The sequence below is a fragment of the Diceros bicornis genome, chromosome 1 (genome assembly GCF_020826845.1).
Source record: "Diceros bicornis minor isolate mBicDic1 chromosome 1, mDicBic1.mat.cur, whole genome shotgun sequence".
NCBI lineage: Eukaryota > Metazoa > Chordata > Mammalia > Perissodactyla > Rhinocerotidae > Diceros > Diceros bicornis.
In genome coordinates, this window is record NC_080740.1 from 31,320,117 (window position 1) to 31,340,546 (window position 20,430).

General features: G+C 39.8%; 1 protein-coding gene across 3 annotated transcripts in view; it reads right to left on the minus strand.

Annotated features, from left to right (window-relative positions):
* Positions 1 to 1,018: 1,018 nt before the first annotated feature.
* FBXL17 (F-box and leucine rich repeat protein 17) overlaps positions 1,019 to 20,430 on the minus strand; it is a 478,445-nt gene continuing 459,033 nt past the window's right edge. For 2 of the 3 annotated variants that reach the window (XM_058538120.1, XM_058538073.1), the window contains one exon: positions 1,019 to 3,854. In XM_058538120.1, the coding sequence (XP_058394103.1) occupies positions 3,714 to 3,854 (141 nt within the window). In that variant the 3' untranslated portion in view covers positions 1,019 to 3,713. Of the gene's footprint in view, positions 3,855 to 12,965; positions 13,292 to 20,430 lie in introns of those variants that run through there. The other variant, XM_058538096.1, reaches the window with a different exon arrangement.

Genomic DNA, 20,430 nt, shown 5'->3' on the forward strand with positions numbered 1-20,430 from the left:
TTGCTTACTTGCAGGTATATCCAGTCATTTAAAAGGATTTAAAAATATTTTAATAAAAATTTTTAGATGTTACATAGAAAATCTTTCAGGATCTTCACTCTACCATATTGCCAGAAATAGATGTCCTGCATTTAAATTTCCACTTGTTGAAAGAATTTAGGGCAAGACTTTTCTAGTGAATCTGATCTTTTATACATGTCCAATCTCTTTAGTAGGCCATGAAAAGTTTACGATTAGCCCTTGTTTTTCCCCTAGATCCTTTTTCTACCCTCTGCCCCTACAGAACATATCCTCCTACTTTACTTAGTTACCTCAAACGTCCTGCACTTGTCTTGCTGTCTCATTCTCTCACGCCTTTGCACATATTTTCCATTTTCCAGGTTGCCCTCCCTTCCTTCCCCACAGTAAATTGGTGAATTTCTGCGACTCCTTTCACCGTCATTAAAAGCTCCTCCTCTGTGAAGCTCTTCCTTCCCAAATCCGCTACTCTGTCCCAGGTGTGCTCCCTCTAACTATGCCCTTATTACATCTTTTGTGCTCCACTGCTATTGCTAGTTTTCAAGAATGTCTACTTGCTAGACTATGAACAATTTGAGGATGGGAATGAGTTTTATTTATTTTTAAATGCCCAGTGCCTGGCACATATTTTTTACTCAATAAATTTATTTTTTTACTTTGGAAAAATTGAATAAACAGCTAAGTAAATGAATGAGTGTTTAGGGAATGGGATTTTAAACAAACCACTTGTTTACACCCTTGAGGTTTTAATCTTATCTCAGCAATCACTGGCCTAACTAGAACCTCCTAAATCCAGTCTTGTTTATTATTCTGGATTAGTCAAAACTACCTAAAGTCTGTAGTGAAACACACAAGGACACCGACCACTGCATGCATCACACTCAACCATCAGGGAGGCCATTTATTGTCTCTAAAATAAAACAAGACGCAGTGTTTTGTTTCTCTTTTATTGCAACCCATTGCAAGGTCAAAAGATTCACGGAAATATAGAAACTACAAACCGGGTGAATTTCCTTTATTCACTCAAAAAGACATTAAAGACAAAGGACCAGAATTTTCCACTACAGCAATATATTTCATAATCTTTATTCTGAAAATACTGTTGACATTTCGGAGAGGATAAAAAGCCCTGCATTAAATGTGTTCACATATATTTATGACATTCTAAGCAAAAAAAGAAACTCTATATTGCCCAGAAAAATCATTTTAAGCCTCACTTCAAAGCATCTAATGAGAACACATTTACAACCATCACAGGATCACTGAAGGTGATGCTTTTGCTGGTTGTTTTTTGAGATTAATGCTTTGAGGCTGGATATGATATTTCCACAGATTTCTACAAATGTACCAAAGCATATTTCCAGGTTATGTTGCATGAGGCTTTCTGGATTAGTCAACATCTTAAAGGATAAGTGCACATCCCCCCCATCCCACCCCCCAAGCTGAAGCATGTTATAGTGCTGTACTTTAGATTCAAACAATGCAACATTAAAAAAAAAATCAATTATACACTTCTGAAACCATCTTACAACCAAACTGTAACACTCCAAAGATTATTACAACTTTCAACTGAAATGGCACCATCTATCTCATGGATGGCTCTCCCTTCTTTTGTCTTTTTTAACTATTTAAAATATAGTGTGACATATATAAAAATTAAACTTTTGCTTATTCACCCAAGCTACTATTACTATATATACTGTCTTATAAATTAGTTTTGGATTAAAAACCAGCTAAAATACTATGAATTAAGATATTTTTCAGTGGCGGGGAAATGAATATGAAAATGATACAGCTTGATGTATAAGAAAAACTACAATTTATTAATAGTAAATAGCTTTTTTTCTTACACAAATTTTATTCCCTTCTAATTAAATTAGTAACCCATTTAGTGATGGAAAAAATACCCTCGGTGCTTAGTGACTAGATTTTCCTAACTGATTGGGATTAAAAGCAAAAAAATGCCACACCAGAAACATGTTGACATAATCAAAGGAAACAGTTGTTTACAAAAAAAGGAGTTATTATAAATAAGTGAATGGCATTTGAATTGTAAAGCTATTTTTGGTTTCTTACAGCTAGTAATTTTAGCAATATTAGGACTTATAGAAAGTGAAACTCAAACCTTAGCATATCTGTTAAAGACCAAAAAACAGTTATGTCCACATTGGGGAAGAATAAATATCAAACTCACAAGTCAAGGTTTATATCTAGCTCTACTATGAAAGATAATCACTCTTTAGCTTAAAAAGGCTCCCTGCTATCTTGATTATAAATCTAGACACAGGAAAGGTTATTGGAGCCTGAGTCCCTACTATGAATTCATTGCAAAGATGTGTGAAATCAAAACATATATTCATTTACTGATAGATATTGTCTTAACTGAAAGCTAGTAATCTTTAATTAAACAAAGAAATGCTTATTTCTCACAATTTGTAAACAGAATCTTAATAAAAATATTTTCTAATTTTTCTTCTTAACTTATACATTAACCAGCAATAGATCTTTGCAGTAGCATAAGAACTATTTAAAAAGATGAAAACACACATATATCCAAAAAACCTGTTCTAAAGCCCAAAGCAAAGCAAAAAAGGAAAAAAAAAAAACAATAGAAAGATTGTCTACTTACATCTCACTCATTAATCTTCTATTAATGTGACTACCCCCAAATCTCAGAAATATACTTTCATAATTAACAAAATTAACAAAAATAATTAGGTGATCTGTAGGATTTTTTTTTAATAACTGGACACTATTAATTACAATTGGTTGCTTTAATGTGGATAATGCTAAGATTAGCTCCAAATATCATTAAAATATATCTGGACCAGTTATTATCCATGAAATAAAAGCTAATACAATGTTAACGTAAAACTCAATGAAAATATTTAGTACCCAAAAGAATGCATTTGTAGAACAAGGAATAGTTAACTTTTGTGAGCTGGCCAAGGGAGTTCTGATTGTTGCCTCCATAGAGAAACTTCACAAAAGGCTTTCTTCTTTCTAGTCCCTACGTTACCCGCCAGATAGCAAGTTGGCCACTGTGGATACAGTGAGTTAGGTAGAGCCACAGTGGATGACATGCTCCCTCAGTGGCCTGGAGGAAGGCCATCTATCAGAAAATGATCTGGAAAGAGACTGCCCTGGTATGTGTGTGCACACACATGCACGTGTGCGTGTATATGAGAGTGTGTGAGAACCTATAAGTGTGTATGTGCTTGAATTTTGAAAAGTATTGGTTTCCAGGTTTCTAATTAGTGCAACATCACTTCTGTTCTGCTCGTCGTCAGTAGAAGTGCACAATTCCATCCCATCAGAGAAGAAGGCAGTTGCCTTCAATTTTGGGCGTCTCCAAGTGGCGGTAATTAGGAGTTCAAAATAATAGTTAATCCAATTTTTTTGACTGTATAGTAAAAAAAAAAAATTTCTCTTAGAGAAATAAGCCTTTGAATTTAAAAACTAAAAGGTTTGTGGCTTTCAAAATCTTTAATTTTTAAGAAAAAACCCAGCTCACCTGGGAACAAATAGCAATTGCGCTTATGTTATGCAGTATGCAAACGAGACACAAATATACACACTTGGGTACACACGTAGATATGACAGTTAAAACCTTTCCAAGAGATCACCCACCCTAAATCTACAATTCCTCTCTGCTCTGCTGAATGATCCGAGGGGACTTAAGCGGGGCAGGAGTGTTAGGAAGAGGCGGCAGACATGTTGGGGGTCCAGCCCATCTGATAGGCTCTCTCCAAGGTCCTCTTGCAGTCCTGCAGGACGGTGCTGAAGGTGATGTGGGGGTACTGCTGCACCAGCTGTTCCACCGTCACCTCATTGACCTGCAACCAAAGAAGAGCCACCGTCATGCACAGGGACCACCGAAACCACCAGCTGCCCACGCTCACTGGTGTGCTCATCGTGGCACTAGGAACCTTCGCCTCATTCCTTCTCAGCAGTGTGAAAAAGTGTTTTGTGAGAAGATACATGTGCCTTTTTGTCTGACCTCCCTGATTTCCTAAGTACTACATTTGCCCTTAGAGATTTTTAAAAAGACATATGACATCAACAAATCTAATGTGTTTTCTCAAAGCATAAATGACTGTGACTTGTCAAGATCTTAACAATGTCCACTGAAAATCTACTGCTTGGGAGGTAAGGCGGCAGTAAGATAGCATTCTAATGTGCATTTGACTTCATCATCAACCTGATAAGATTTTTTAGGACAAAATTGTAGACTGGTGGAGAGGATGCACGTGATTCTAGGAGAATGTTGGGGAAAATGTTTATTCTTCTTCCCTTTAAATGTTAACGTATTGCAAACTTCAAGTCCCTTTGTGAAAAGGGCTGAAATGTGAGGAATCAATAATTAAAACATACATGGCTGGCAGGTCAGGGGTGGCCCCAATAGACCTTAACCATCAAAGATACCACTTTGATTCTTGATTAGACAAGGCAATCAGACAGGCCTAATTAAAACTAACACCTTTACAATTGCTGTGCTGTGAAGGGATTAATCTGTCAATTATTTTTAAGCTGATTGCAGTTCATATCACAGAAGTAGACAGCTTCCTTCATCCTTTAGATAAATAAATGATTAACCTAAGAACCACAACTTTTAGGTAGCTTTATTTAAGATCTTTATTGAACACTTGCACATTTTCAAATACATCGATATTTCATTTATACTGAGTAAGCTGGTCTGAATGAAGGTGCTTGTGATACACATTTTTGTGCTCCCGCTCCACATCGGTCCATGATTGAAAAAGATCAGGACCACCAGGAAGAACCTAAAACAACATCAAATCCTCGCTATTTGCTGGGAAAGCCTGCTTAGAAATATGACAACCATGATATTCAGTCCTTTGCACTTTTCTGAAATAACATGGTGTTTTCTGAGTGATTTGACAAACTATGTTATATATAATCATTTTTTAAAAATTGAGAGTTGATATTTCAACATTGCATTGATGATTCTTAATCTTTGTCAGAATCTCTCTACTCGAGACTTGCTTGTATTTAAATCAACTTTCATTCCAAATTTAACCAAGCATGCAGTTAATTCTCTTTGTGATATGGATATGATGTTTAAAACTTTGTTTCCAAAAACAAGAAGAAAATAATTTTGAGTAAAAAAGAAAAACTGACATACAAATTAGAGTTGAGAATATTAATTGATGGTCTTAAGAGGATTTTTAAACAATACAACTTTTTATTTTTTAATTTAAATTTATGGTCTAGGTCTTGCTTGAATTGAGGCAGCTTTTAACAGTACCCTCAGAAGGTCTGCATCATCTAGCCCTGCCTGTGTCTCTAGTGTATTTCTGAAACTATCTAGTCACCTGACCTAATTTCAGACTATCAAGCTGTCCAAGTTCCTTTTGGCCTCAGGGTCTTTGCACATACTGCTCTTTTTTTTCTTTTTTTTTTTTTGTGAGGAAGATCAGCCCTGTGCTAACATCTGCCAATCCTCCTCTTTTTTTTTTTTTTTTTTTTTGCTGAGGAAGACTGGCCCTGGGCTAACATCCGTGCCCATCTTCCTCCACTTTATATGAGATGCCACCACAGCATGGCTTGCCAAGCGGTGCGTCGGTGCGCGCCCAGGATCCGAACCGGCGAAGCCCGGGCCGCAGCACCAGAGCACGTGCACTTAACTGCTTGCGCCACTTGGCCGGCCCCCGACACATACTGTTCTTTTTACCTGGAATGCTTTTTAATCCACTTCCCCCTTAAACTCTCCTTTTCATGCCTATTTCCTACTCATTCTTGAGTCCTTAGCTTCATTGTCATTTCCCCAGGGAACTTTGGTCACTGCCCTATCACTGTTCCCCTTCCCAAATCAGGCAAGGTTTCCAGGTTATTCACTCTTCCAACATTGCCTACTTTTCCTTCCTAATACTTACATTATAAAGTTAGTTTATAATTGATTTGTTTAATGTCTATTTCTCCTGCTCCAATTAAGATCCACAAAAGCCATGATCATTTTTGTATTCATGAGTCAGGCTTAGTTGGTGAATGAATGATAAAACAATAACAAACTATAAATAAAAAATAGAAACCCGAGAGCAAGGTAAAGCCAGACACTAATCACAAAGACCAACAATCTCCTAAGGAACTCATATTCAGCTCAGGAATTCTCTCCTTCAGGAAGCCTTCCCTAAGCAAGTCTATCTCCCCATGAGGTTGGGTTAGGTACCCCTTTCTCTATGCACCCGAGGTGGGCACCCTGTAAGGCTTGTCTTTTATTTAAGCACTCTCACATTGCATTGCAATCATCTCTTTACTTGCCTATCTCTTCTACCTGAACAAAAGCCCCTGGGGACCAGAGATTGCCTTTTATCTTTAATACTAATGAGCTGCCCATGCAGTAGAGAAGAAATATGGCAACTGTGGTTCATACCATGGACTTTAGAGTCAACCAGAAACAGGTTTGAATCCTGGTTTCACTTTACTTCTTTAAGATTTGGTTTCCTCAACTGTAAAAACACGATAAAAGTTCTTATGTCATAGGATTGTTAAAGGATTAAATGTAATAATATGTCTAACACTGTGACTGACATAAAAAAGGTCCCCAAATGGTAGCTCTTGTTACTACAAAAGGCACTCAATATTTATTGTTGCTGAGTGCATGAGTTAATTAACAATATGTTAGGGCAACCACTTCTCTATAGTGATGCTCAAAATTGTTCCACTTCTGAGATACTTCAGAAATAAACTTTGGTAACATTAGTTGTAATGTTCAATAATCAAAAGGCAAGAAGTAACCTTTAAAACACACTTCAGGGCCGGCCCCGTGGCTTAGCGGTTAAGTGCGCGCACTCCGATGCTGGCGGCTCAGGTTTGGATCCCGGGCGCGCACCGACGCACTGCTTCTCTGGCCATGCTGAGGCCACATCCCACATACAGCAACTAGAAGGATGTGCCACTATGACAGACAACTATCTACCGGGGCTTTGGGGGGAAAATAAATAAATAAATAAAATTATAAAACACACTTCATATACAAGAAGAATATTTTATTTTATTTTATTTTATTATTTATTTATTTATTTATTTATTTATTTAGTGAGGAAGATCAGCCCTGAGCCAACATCCATGCTAATCCTCCTCTTTTTGCTGAGGAAGACCGGCTCTGAGCCAACATCTATTGCCAATCCTCCTCCTTCCCCCCACCCCCAAGGCCCCAGTAGATAGTTGTATGTCATAGTTGCACATCCTTCTAGTTGCTGTTTGTGGGACACGGCCTCACTATGGCTGGAGAAGCAGTGCATCGGTGGGCGCCTGGGATTCGAACCCGGGCCTCCAGTAGTGGAGCGTGCGCACTTAACCGCTAAGCCATGGGGCCAGCCCCACAAAGAATCTATTCTATCTTAATGCTCTCTGGAATAGATTTCAGAACTTTCCTTAATAACACAGTCTAGGTTTTAAATGTCCATTCTCAGGAAATCCTCCCTTTTCTTTACCTGATACCCTTCATGCTGCAGTTAGGTTACCTTCCTTCCTCCTGCCATAAACAAACCCAGAAGCTTGCAGGTCTCACTAACGGAGAGCTGAAGTCATGTGGTCAGAGAGGACTCTCAGAAAATCTGCATTGCATTGTAAAGGAAGTAAATTGTGGTCCAAGCCACTTAGCATTCAAGGAACAACTAACTGAAAATAGATGAAAAAAGGATGGAGAAGAGAAAACATTTAAACCCACCATAAAGATGGGGACTGTCTTCTATGATACATCTTTTCTAATCTATACATGGGCCTGTACAAAATTTTATACCTAAGGTTGACAGGCAATTTGTTTTGGAGGTCTAATTTTTAAAAATAGAAAATATCTCTATATGATAACTGTTTTGCAGAAAGAGAGATACAATTCACCTTAAGCAAACTTGATACAGGAAGCTATGGATTTATGAAGTATATAAATTAGAGGATAATTGTTCGCTTTAGTAAAGACTTTCATGGTAGGGTTAATTTGTTTTGTCAGTTCTCCTAATATGTTTTATATATCCTTTGATTTACCAAAATTCAATTTACCTATTTCTGTTGCATAAAGGAAGGTATACCTCTAGTTGAGAACATAGAGTGTGTTAGGTCTCTGGCTTTCACAGGTTATGGGCAAGAATAGACAGTAATTTGGCTTTGTATAGCTGTATGAAAAAGGGTACCGGTAATCCTCTGTGAATGTAATGTGTCTTCGAAGCAATCTTTTTGCTAACTGTGCTCTGTAAATTCTAGAAAACAAAGCAGTAGGGAAAATGCAAATATTCTATTTTAGAGCTTTGTTGGGCAGAAGTTATTGGGGGGAAATACATGTGCTCCCACTAGGAAAGGTTCTATCTTTTACTTATAGTGTCTCCTGGCGACACAGTGTGACAAACTTTACACTAAATTATTTTCATTAAGAACAAGTAATGCTCCCCTCTTTGTATAGACTCCATAAACACTTTGGTGCCTTAGAGAGAGAGTTCAGTGTAAGACACCAGGAGGATCCAAATCATTTCAAGCCATTATGCCTACATACACATTTCTGCAAACATTCTGCCACGCACAACTCCACTCGCTAGAATGAAAAGAACCATTCTCTGCTCCAACTCATAAAACGTATGTAATATAAAAAAAGAACATAAAGATGATTTTTTTTTTAAATTTCCGCATGATCCCTGGTTTACTGTATTCAATTTCTTTTCCTCTTGCTGAAAAGTATCAATGCCAACTCCTATATTACACACGAGATTTGAAAAATGTAATGTATCTTCCTAAAGAAATACGTAGTGGTGTCATTTGAAGAAATTACTGTGATTAAAGGGAAAAAAGCACGTACTACAGGTTTTTTTTTTTTTTTAAATAAAAGAAAGATTGGATTTTATAGTTCTCTCCAAAGACTGCATAACCATAATTTACATTTTCAACATTACTATAACTCTTTTTAAGGTATTAGCAATTTGTCTGGTATTTTAACCTATTTTGAGTTAACATCTATTAGCGCTTTTTGAAAACTCAAGGAAAATTGCTACGCTAATTAAAGTAAATCACACCATAGTTTCATTCTGTTGCTGCTGCTACTACAGAAGGGTGAGGAGAGAACCTTCCAAGTTTGAGACTCAGTTTATCTAGACCATCACACTGTTTCTTCACCTTATTATCAATACTTTCCCCAGAAAGTTCCAGATAAGTGTAAGCCAGGGCCTGAATTATCTCCCCAATGATACTTATTGTTCAAAAAATATAATTTCTGATAAAATTTGCTGAAGAAACCATTTATATTATTAAGTGATTCTTATTTCCTCTTTGACTTAAGTTATACAATAGGACATGTTTCTTATGGGGGGAAATATTTGACACCTGAGTATATTAAAATCACACAATATAATAAGCCACTTAAAATCAATTTGTTTTTTAATGGAGAAAGTTTCCCTGCAAAAAGTGAGCACTATTTAAAATACCAACAACAATAAAATGTATTGTATTATTCCTAGACTTTAAGTTCCTTGACAGAAAGGAGTATTTTAGTCATCTCTTTGTTTTCAGTTCTACACACACTGTCTGGCATATTTTCGGCCCCTTAGAATATAAGCTCATGAGACAGGAGTTTTTGTTGTTTCTGTTCACTGCCAAATCCCTAGCAGAATGCCTAGAGAATGCCTACTACATAGTAAGTATTCAATAAATATTTGTTGGCTAAATTAGTATAGTAGTTGTTTAATGAATATGTATTGAGTAAATAAAAAAGCACCAAGTAGTACTGCAGCAGAAATTGTGCAGATATGCTCACCTTGTTCCTAGCCTGTCCAAGCTACGGCGGTAGCAGTCTCTAAAGTCTTGATATTATGGAAGCTCCAAACTCCTTTAATCCTTTGAAGTTCACACCCAAGGTGATTCTTTGTGCTATTCCCCTTTCCATCTGACATCACTGGGTGCCTCTTTCCAGATACACCTTCCCAGGGATTTCCAATAATTTTGCACAAGAGACCAAAGTAGCTCATGACAGTGGATCAGCAACTTTTGCTGGGTCATGTGGCTGTCAGGCAGTACTCAGGAAATGACTAGGCTACACTTTAGATTAATTGATGACAACCTTCCTTACTGCAGATCAACGACACACTACATCGGGTGGATAACACTGAGGAACATGCTAATGGTCACTGGACAGGAGCCGATTTCCTAAACTTTGCAAAAACCCACATGGTTCAAAAGATTTAACACTTTACCTACCAGCGCCAGCACCTTGCTCAGGGTGGCAGATCCAGGAGGGCCTCATAGAAGATTGTGAAACTGTGTGACATTTAAGGTTCCTTCTGATGTCACAGCCATTTGATGGCAGAGGGGAACTGTGGATAGATCTCCTGACTCAAAATAATGCTCTTTCTACCCTCTAATTTCTTGGACTTCAGGAATTCTACATGCCTTCACTGCTACTTGGGGGCAAATGGAAATCTGAGGGGCTCTTTTTTTTTTGGTTGGTTTTGTTGTCACAGTGGTATTTGGCATTTGCTGCACCAAGGAGGATGTAGATAATACTGCAATGGATGGTACAGTCCCAGACAAGGAAAAATTCTTCAGCCAAAACTGCACTGTGCTCCCCACTGAGAAACACTGTACTCATCAGGATTAGGCTCTCATATGGTAGGGGATAAATCAAACACATTTCTTCTCTTCAGCATGGTTTATTTTGGCAAAATACTTAAAAATTATTTGTTAATTTTTCATCCTAATGACCAATAAGGCAAAATAAAAGATGTCCCCATTCCAGTAATGATGGAGGAAGAGGGAAAGGGAAAAATATTCAGTGAGCATCTATTATTTTCCAGGCATCTAACCATGAATACTAACTGTTACAGATGAACTGTGGCTCAAACAGAATTAGTATTTCACACAGAGTCACACAGCTAGTCGACTCTACGGCACTAACAACAACAACACACACACAGCTAATAAATGGCAGAGGGATTTGAATCCAGACCCAAGACAAAGTGCTCCTTGCACTGTGCCACACTGCCCTGGCACGTAGGTAACAGCGTGGGGCAGAAAGTGCCAGACTGAGGCCAAACTGATCACCTGCCCAGTAAAATGTTCACTGACATTCATTTTCCATCTAACAATAAAAAAACTTGATTGCAGTTTACATATAAATACATTTCAAAGTCCTTTACAATCTCTTCAAAATGGTAGCTCTGGGAATGTAAATTACAAGGGATCTCACGTGGCCTGCGGAAAGTCCCGTTGTGGAGCTGTGGTCGCGTGAGACTTAGAAGCATGATGGAAACATGATGAAGCTGCAGGACTAACAAGGGGACTTTTGGCAAGGTCAGCTGCCCCATGCCACAAACTGGCATTGCTTTCTCTCCTCTCTCCCACCCATCAAAACATTTTTCCGTGGCCCAGAGGTACAATGGCCAGCATGACAGATGTGGTCTCTGCCCTCTTGGAGCAGGGAAGATGAACAATTACACCAGCAACAGCAAAGCCTGAGAAGTGCTTTCTAGGCGAAGCATCAGTAGGCACCTGACCTTCTCCAGGAGGGTTAGAGAGGGCTTTCCAAAAGAAGTGATGTTTAAGTGGACTTTTGAAGGACAAGGAGGTGTCAGTTTGTGTACCACATGCACTAAATACATGCATTATTCAGGGAAGAAAGGAAACCTGCTCATGAGCTGGAATAAAACAACTAATCTGTCCTTTACTTTGTAAGCTACGCAGTGTTTCTCCGGCCTGTCCAACAAACTCAAGTGTATAACTGAAGTAAGTTCTTGTTTCAAATAGCACTGCTTTGAGGGGCGGCGGGGGGGAGGTGTGAAGAAAATGGATCCCCCTATCTGCAGGGGGGAAAAGTAAGGAGCCCACAGCATGTCTGAATATGTTGCAAATAGCACACTCAGCTCTTGCCTCCTAATTCAGGGCTCTTGTCCTCACGCTGGTCTGTCACTCTTCACAGACTCCCTGGGCAACGTCACTCACTGCTAACAGCCCCAGAGGCTGACTCTTGGCGGCCCAGAGGCAGAGCGTTGTCTCTCGGGCAGTATGCCTCTGGAGTCTGCTTCTCTCTGAGTTTCTGGGCTCTCTGGGAAGCTGTCCTGGCTATCTGTGGAACCTGCACTCACCAGGTGCCGGCAAAAGTCATCATGGACAATGCATATTCAAATAAGACCCCATTGGTCTTTCAGCAAGCACCCACTGGCCCCAAGATGGGCACATATTAGAGTGGATAAAATAAGGGTAATGTGAAATTTAGCAATACCTCAAAAATTTGCATGTAAATGAGATGAGTCATCTAACTGCAGTTTAAAATATTTTAAATAGGATGCTAAGAAAAGAATAAAAGAGCAGACGATACATTGATTTTTCCAGGACCCAGCACAGCCGACAACACGCACCAGCTCTCTGCGGGCCTGCGTAGATTTTTATGAGTCTATTTCCCGCCGTGTGCAGCAGGACTTCTCACGTCCCTGTTTGGGTTACATGCCACATCCTGCTGATGTTTCCCTATGGTTAGAGCAGGGAGGTCCGGGACACTAAGAATTTGGCGCCACTTTTACAATCTCTCACCTCAGCTTTCTCTTCAGCAGCAAGGCTAAGCTTCCCGGCAGTCGGGAGGAGGATAAAGCAGTAGTTCAACAGGCATAAACAGGCTGCAGGCAGACCCCACAGTGAAGGCAAAGGGTCTTTCCCAGCCTGTTGCAGGCTGTGAAAATGATTCTAGGTGTAAGCTAGGGCGCCCCGCTCCTTTACTCTACAGGCAACTTCACATTCCCTTCCTTCCCTCTTCCTTTCTCAGTCAAACCAAGGCCTTTCTTCTCAAACCCCACAGTGACTCATTTATAATAAAGGTTTGATACTTTACTGATGTGAGATGAATTAAACTGTCTGCAACCAAGAATACAAACAAGAATATAGCTGTTCTCAGCCCAACTGCTCATCAGAATCACCTGGGGATCTTTTAAAGCTCCTTATGCCCAGGCCATATATCAGACTGACTGTATCCCACCCAGTCCTGGAGGAGCAGGACCCAGGCACCAGTATTTTTTAAAGCTCCCAGGAGATTTCAATGTGCAGCTCAGGTTGAGATCGACTGGTCTAAAGCTTCCGACTGAAGAGCTCCTAGAGGGCACAGGTGATTTCTGCACTTGGGAATCTGAAGGAAAGTTCTGAACTAAGATTATTTAAAGGTAACAAGCGCCCACCCACCTCCCGTGCCGCCATCCACATTAAACTCTGAGTCAGGGGTTCTGGAGAAAAGAATCTTGCTCCTACAGCTTACTAGCCCACGTTTTTTTCAAATATTCATCAGTGCCTGAAACAAAAGGTATATTCTTTGAATGTGCTAAAAACAGACTTGTTTTCTCCCCTTCAGCACAGGTTTTAGATCTCTAGTCAGATGTAGCCAAAGGAGGCTGCCACTTGACCTTCCCAACAGCTGACAGGAAAGACTTCCCTAAACCCAGTTCTTACATGGACTTAGTGCTTCCTCAAGGGACCATGGGGTGGGAGGAGAGGGCATGCATGACTAAGTATTTAATATAATTTTAAGAATAAAACTTAATTCTTATTGGAGCCTAAAAGCCACCTGCTAAATATGGGAGTCAGCTGATTACAAGCCACCCATAATGCACTATGCTTCTGCGTGAACCTCATACTAATAGCCTGAGGCCTTTAAGGATGTATTTTTTTTAGAGAGAGGTAAGAAATATTACTCTTGGGTGGCAAAAAAACTCATCTAAAAATCCCACAGTATAGAAAGAGACAGATACTGAGAATGCAATAAACCTGACGGAGGCAGGCTCATAAATTCAGTCAACTTTGTCAAATGCAGGCATTCCATTTCAGAATCTGCAATGATTGGAAGTGCTATGCTCTGTCAATATCACAACAGGCCTGGCTTCATGCTGTCTCTTTTTCATGAAATGTGGGTTGCCTGTTAACACTAGCATTGCTTCTATTCACTTGAATTAACGCAGTGAGAAAGCAGCAAAGAACCTGGAGGATGGGGATCACAGAAACGCCTGCAGTGTTAAGTGAGAATCAGGGCTCGCCAACTTGAAGCCTCTAATTAGAGATTAGTGTGACAAGAGTCCAACAACCAGACTGTCAGAGAGAAAAATTAGTGACATTTTCATTCCCTGTTTCACCAAGCGACTCCACCAAGAAGGATGTTTCAAGCCAAGTATAAGCTCTAGTTACCCAGCCTTGCATAGGCTCTTCTGAGGCCACAAACCGCTGGCCAGGGAATTGACCCATCATGCAAATCTATACATTTTTTTCTATAGGTTTGCACGTGCGGTGCAGATGAGAACCAAATCAGACATGTGTGGGACACCAGGATGGAGAAAGCCATTTGGGGAGTCATCTGCAGTGCTCTAAATGATTCAGCGAAAGACTGACTATTTGAGAAAACCTGGGCCCTAATAAGATAATTAATGTAGTCACTAACCGAGTGGTAAGTGCAATGTATTTATGGAACACATCTGGGTGTTTCTAAATTAAACTAGCAAAGCTGAAAAACACAATCCAGGGAGAAAACTCTCAGAACGAAAAAATATGTTTTCTTTTGTGCTTAATGGCTTTTTTGATTTCAGTTTTTATTTTCTTACATAAAGCCTTGAGCAGTGGTAAACACCAGTGGACACCTGATGAAAAAATACCTTTCAAAAATTGCAGTTTCCATCAGGTAGAATTTATGAATTTGACCTGTTTCCCACAACAAATTTATTATCAGCAAAAATTTATTCTGCACAAAAGTGATCTGTAAATACGTAGATTAAAAACCTGAAAACAAGTGACATTTTTGGTTTTCAGAAGAGAGACTCTACATAAATCAGGGCAGTTCAGGGCTAGGCTCTGAAGGATGCTGAGTCCAACTGCATAACAGATGCCTGAATTCTGTCTGTGACTGTTCTAAGCCCCAGGAGCTTTTGGCCACACAGAATTCCCCAGCTACAAGAAACTAGTATGAAATCCAAGGTGTCATCTTTCTCACTGATTTATTTATTTGCTGTTGTCTAGATATGTTGTATAATCTATCAAATTATTAAGAAGCAGTGGGATCTAATGGTTTTCAAACTTGTTTTTAGCTGTATACTACTTCTGCAAACCAAAATAATAAACAAACCAAATAAATAAGGCAATAAAAGTGGGTTGCTCTGGTTGAAGTTAGGTGCAAGGACCAGGCACCCTGTCCTCTTAGCCACTCTGTCATTCCAGAGGCTCTGAGGAACCTCCTTAGAACCTTGGAGCTACACAGAATGCAGATGAGAACACAATCCAATCCATCCATCCAATCCATCCATCACCCAATACATATTTGTTTAGCAACTATCATGTACCAGCCACTGTGGTAGGGCCTGGCAATAAACATACAAGGAGAAACCCATGGATCTTACATTCTAATGAGAAGAACGAGAGTGATGGGGATGAGAAAAGTAAGAAGTAACCACTACAACAAATAAGAGCGAATATTTACTGCCTATTTCATGTAAGGGACTTTACATATATTAACTCACTTATTCCTCTCAATAGCCTGTGAAAGGTACTATTTTTATTTCCATTTTACAGATGAGAGAATAGGAAGCACAGAGAAGCAGTATGGGAGATGGAGACAGAATAGCCAGGAACATGGTGTCAGGGAAGACAAGAAAAAAGCATTCTCATGAAGGAGGGAGTGGTTGCCATGTGAATGAAGATGCTAAGAGATGGAGCAAGTTGTGGATAGAGACGCAGCCACTGTATTTGGTGACATGGAAGTCACTGGTGACCTTGAAAAGAGCAGAATCAGTGGCACAGTGAGGATGGAAGTAGATTGTAAGGAGTAATGAAAAAGGACAAGTGTTCACAGTCAACCCTTTTCAGGAATTTAACAGTAGAGTGGTAGAAAAACAGGACTATTGAGGATCACAGCTGAAAGCTGATATGGGATCAAAGCAAGGTTCTTTACGCAGAAGAAATATAATTCTGGGTTCCGTTTTTGAAAATTGATTTGCAGTCTTTACAGCACTGCTCATCTGTCTCCCCTAGGAGGCTGCAGGCTCCGTGGGGCAGGAACTCATTCTTGTTCACTGTTTTTTCTGACCTGTCACCTATCACAGTGACTAGAATATAGTAAGTAGCTCAATAGATATTTCTTGAATAATAGATGAAATATATGATAAAAATGGGAGGCGAAGGGGAAGCTTAGGTTTTCTCTGAAAAACTACTTGCTGAACGAAGTTTTCACTAGGTCCTGGATGGCAGGCCCTGAAGACCTGCTGCTGAATGGCTGGGCCTCCTGCGCAGGCTGAGCTGTTCCTTCCCGATGGGCAGCATGCCCTCAGTCTCCCGAGCCACTGCAGGCCGTCCTTGTTTCTACTTTGTCAAGTCAGGTGCTTAAGAGTTATGGGATCTAATCTGACCTCTGTTAAGAAATTGCTCTTACCTTTTCTATTTCTAAACTAGAAAAATAATATGATCCTGCAACCTAATTCTTTCATATCATTACTAACCCAGATCAAAGTTCCAAGGAGATTATTTACTGGAAAGCAATGACACTCCTGGGTACCTTCAAGCAAACTCCAACATAACATTCTATTCACCCTACAGCATTTGGGGAACAGTAGGCCTTCTCCTTCCTCCTTTTTTTAAAAAAACAATTTCACTATACATCAATCCCATAACAAAGTGAGCAAAACATAAGCAGCTATGTGCAGCACACTCCCTTAAAAGGTTCTAGGGAGACGTCGATTTTCCTGAAGAAACAAATCAAACAAGTGCCAGCCTGGACACTGGCTCTCTGACTTGGCAGGTCTTTCCCGTCTCTGTTCAAAAGAAACAACTGAGACCTGTTGGTCTCTAGGTTTCTTTTTCCTCTATAAGTTTGACTGTAATTTAATGGGTCCTAACTATTTTTACAAAATAGATTATATCGTTTTTTAGAATTGCTGTTTGAATCGCAGGGGCCTAGTGTTTCTTTGTAAGATCTTAGCGTGTGAATTTCTATTCATGGCTAGAATATTATGAACCTGTTGGGCCAGGTAGTTAACATATCAGATACAAGATTCCAGAGCAGTTATGGATACATGGATAAATAATAATGATAATAATAACAGTAGCTGACATTTACTAAGTGCTTACAGCATGCATGACTTTGGGCTAAGCGCTTTGTTGGAATATCTCATTTAATCTCATAACAACCCTATGGGGTAAATATTACCCCCATTTTTCAGATGGTGAACCTGAGGCTTTTAGAGATTAAGTTGTCCCAAGTCCCACAGATGGTAAAGTGATGGAAGCAGAATTTGCAAACCTAGCAGTTTGACACTAGTGCTCACCACTTTAACGTCTATCACAAAGCTCCATGCAGTGTTTCTTGGTTTAATATTTAAATACAGGAAAGGCCTTGCAGGTACCACTTTGTAGCAGTTCATTTAGGTGAATAGGGTTGGAAGAAGGGGAGGTGGAAACACTTGGCTAAAATGAGGTTGCAAGGTAACCTCTGAATTTCAGCTGATGCGTTTTTCCCTGTTTCAATTACCAGGAATAATCAGGAGAGGGTTGTAAAAATGTGTTTTAAAGTGGTCCTATGCGAAAATCACCTGGAGAAACTGTTTTATCAGCAAAAGGCACAAGATGCTGATACTTGGAGTGAAGGACTTAAGCTCAGGTTTCGGAGCTCCGGCCCCCCTCTCTCACCAGTTTTCATCTCCACTTTCTCTTGGAGCACATGGCACGTGGGCTGTTCAGGTAACGGCTATGTCGCCACCACCTAGGACTGCACAATCTGATTACAGTCAGACTGTTCCCGCCTTATTAGGAGAGAATGTTTTCTTTTGTTTTTTCACTTTATTTTCTTTGATAAGGCATAAATTTTCAATCTTAAATTTCGGCTATGGGCAATCTGGAAACAGCTGTGCATATGCTGCAGGGGAGCGGGGAGTCCCTGCAGGTACACACTTTGTTTCATGGCTGAATTGCTACCAAAACAGTCCTGGACACAGTGCCCTACAAATTATTTTTCCCTTAAACTGATTTTTCCAGTTAGTTCTGTATGTTAGTTACAGAGTCCTATATTATTTTCCCCATAGGGCTTTCCTGCTCATGATTCCTAAACAAGCTGATAAAAACTCCATTTTCTCCACAGAAATATTTAGGTTGTTGAGGTTTTCTTTTACCATAATTACTTCCTGAAAAATGCAGTGGTCAATTCTTCCTGAATATTTTTACATTAAGTTGGGCACACAAAACTTGGCCCTTGATATTTTAAGGTTGTAAAGCAGGTTCCTGGCTTTAAAGAGCTGACTAGTTTCTATTACTTGCTTTCTGTATTGGCTTCTCATTGATTTGATTAAGTCTCTCTACCATTTAAATGAGGAACTGTGTGTGAAAACAAGGATTTCTTATGACCTGAAGAAATCATTTCTTATTAAAAGAAATCATCTATTTCACTCCTCGACTAAGTACTTCAGGAATTGGGGTAGGTGAGGAGAAAGGCCTTGGCAATGGCAAGTTGATGAGAAATGATTAATTCGATTATTTCCATGCTGTGGATCAATAGTCAGCCTCCACAGAGGCCCCTGGTCTGAAGGCAGCTGGATGATCAATAGGATCACACAGAGGCGTTCTCCTCCCCCAGCAGCCTCTCTGATCTTTTCTGGGGCAGACTCTTCACGCCCATGTAATTCTAATTTATGTCAACTAGAAATCAAAGAAATTCCAAGAGGCTTTGGTCATAGGACATTGGGGTGGACCTTTCAAAATCTATTTATGTCTATTCCTTAAGTGACATGGCCCCCACAGCCTCCTGGCGCCTCTACGGGCCAAGGAGAAGCAGCCTCCCAGCAGAATGGCAGCTACCTGCTCCAGGCGAAGGCGGAGAAGCAGAATTAGGTAAATCGAGGTACACTTTCTCCTTCCTATCTACAACTCTGCAGGGACAAAAGAACTAATAAGCATTTTAAGCAAAATGCTTTGCAAAGAGTGTCTCCCTCAATAACGCTCTTTAATGATACCCCAGACGCTGGCATTTTCAAATCAAATGAACAGTGTATAAAATTAGTTCTGCATGAAGTTAAAAAAAAAAAATAGAAAGTGAAAGGGAGCTTTAAAAAGCTCCAGCATTTCGCCATCCAACTGCTTTTCACAAGGGTTTGGCATTTGAGAATTGCTACATTTATGATGTTATTCGCTGCTCATAATTCAGGCCCTCTATCTCCAAACTTCTGTATTAAGACACACTGCAGAGGTTTGCACCACGATATTTTATCACTGAGGTTTCCCAAAACAGCCAAGCTGCCTCTGGGAAGGTCTGGTTTCTCAGCCAATGCCATACCACTGGGCTCCCTCCCTTCTCGTCAACCTTGTTACCCCAAACATTTCTCATTAACCTTGAACACTGCATTTCCATTTGCCCTACAGCTTTCCCATGAATTTTTCTGTCCTTTACAGTTTTGTTCTCCATCCAAACTGCCTTGTAAGAAATGAAGAAAATATATTATTAGAAGAAATAGATCTATACAGAACCCAGAATTCACTGAAGTTGTGAAAATGATTTCTATGACCAAAGGCACTGACTGTCTACAACTGTGGAAAGCAGAGTAAACATACTGCTCTTATTACAGAGTTCTGTTGATTATACAAGTAGTTTTAACTAAATCACCAAATAAATGTGTGTTAAGATGATAGGTGATTTCGGGTCAACTCTAATTCCCAAGGTCAAGTAAGCCTTTGAACAGCCTTTAAGAACATAAGTTCACCCCAATTCATCAAAGCTGTCTCACACCGCGTTTTTTTCTCTTGGTTCTTACAATGCACTAAAGTTTAGGAGATTAAGTGGCGTCGGCTTCAAAATCCAAAGTAATGCTTCTAACATGCTTATCCATCCAGCAATCGGAAAAGCTACTCAAACAGGGGCTTATTAATGCACTTCCTAATTTTACAAGCGTGCGGGGAATGCTGCATTTGTCCGATGGCTGGAGGACTCCTCCTGAGAAGTCACCAATGTTGCAGCAAAACAAATTTACTGCAGTTGAGCTTAGACGTTGTCGGATAATCTAAGTGCATGCTGTTTTCATCTGCAAAGAATATGTTTAATGTTTCTCATCTGTTCTTTGTTTACCAAATGAGCGAGAGACAGGAAAAACACTTTTCCCTACAACAAATATAATGCATTTTGCTATTCTTAAAATTCCTCGAAAGCTCAAGTGAGGAAAAAAGCACAAGTTTGGTAAAGTATAGCTTCCAAGTTAAATATAAGTGGCCCCAAATGAAACTGACTGCACGTGAAAGAAAATATAACTAGCCTTCACTATTTCTCAGAACCTCAGGATCACAGAACAGGAGCGCTGGGACACACAGACCTCCAAACCCCAGCTCTCCCCAATGCAGGGACCCCACTGACAACATTCCTGACAAGGGAATTAGTTGTATAGACAGTTGAAGTCTCTTGCCCCCGTTTGGCTCCGCTTG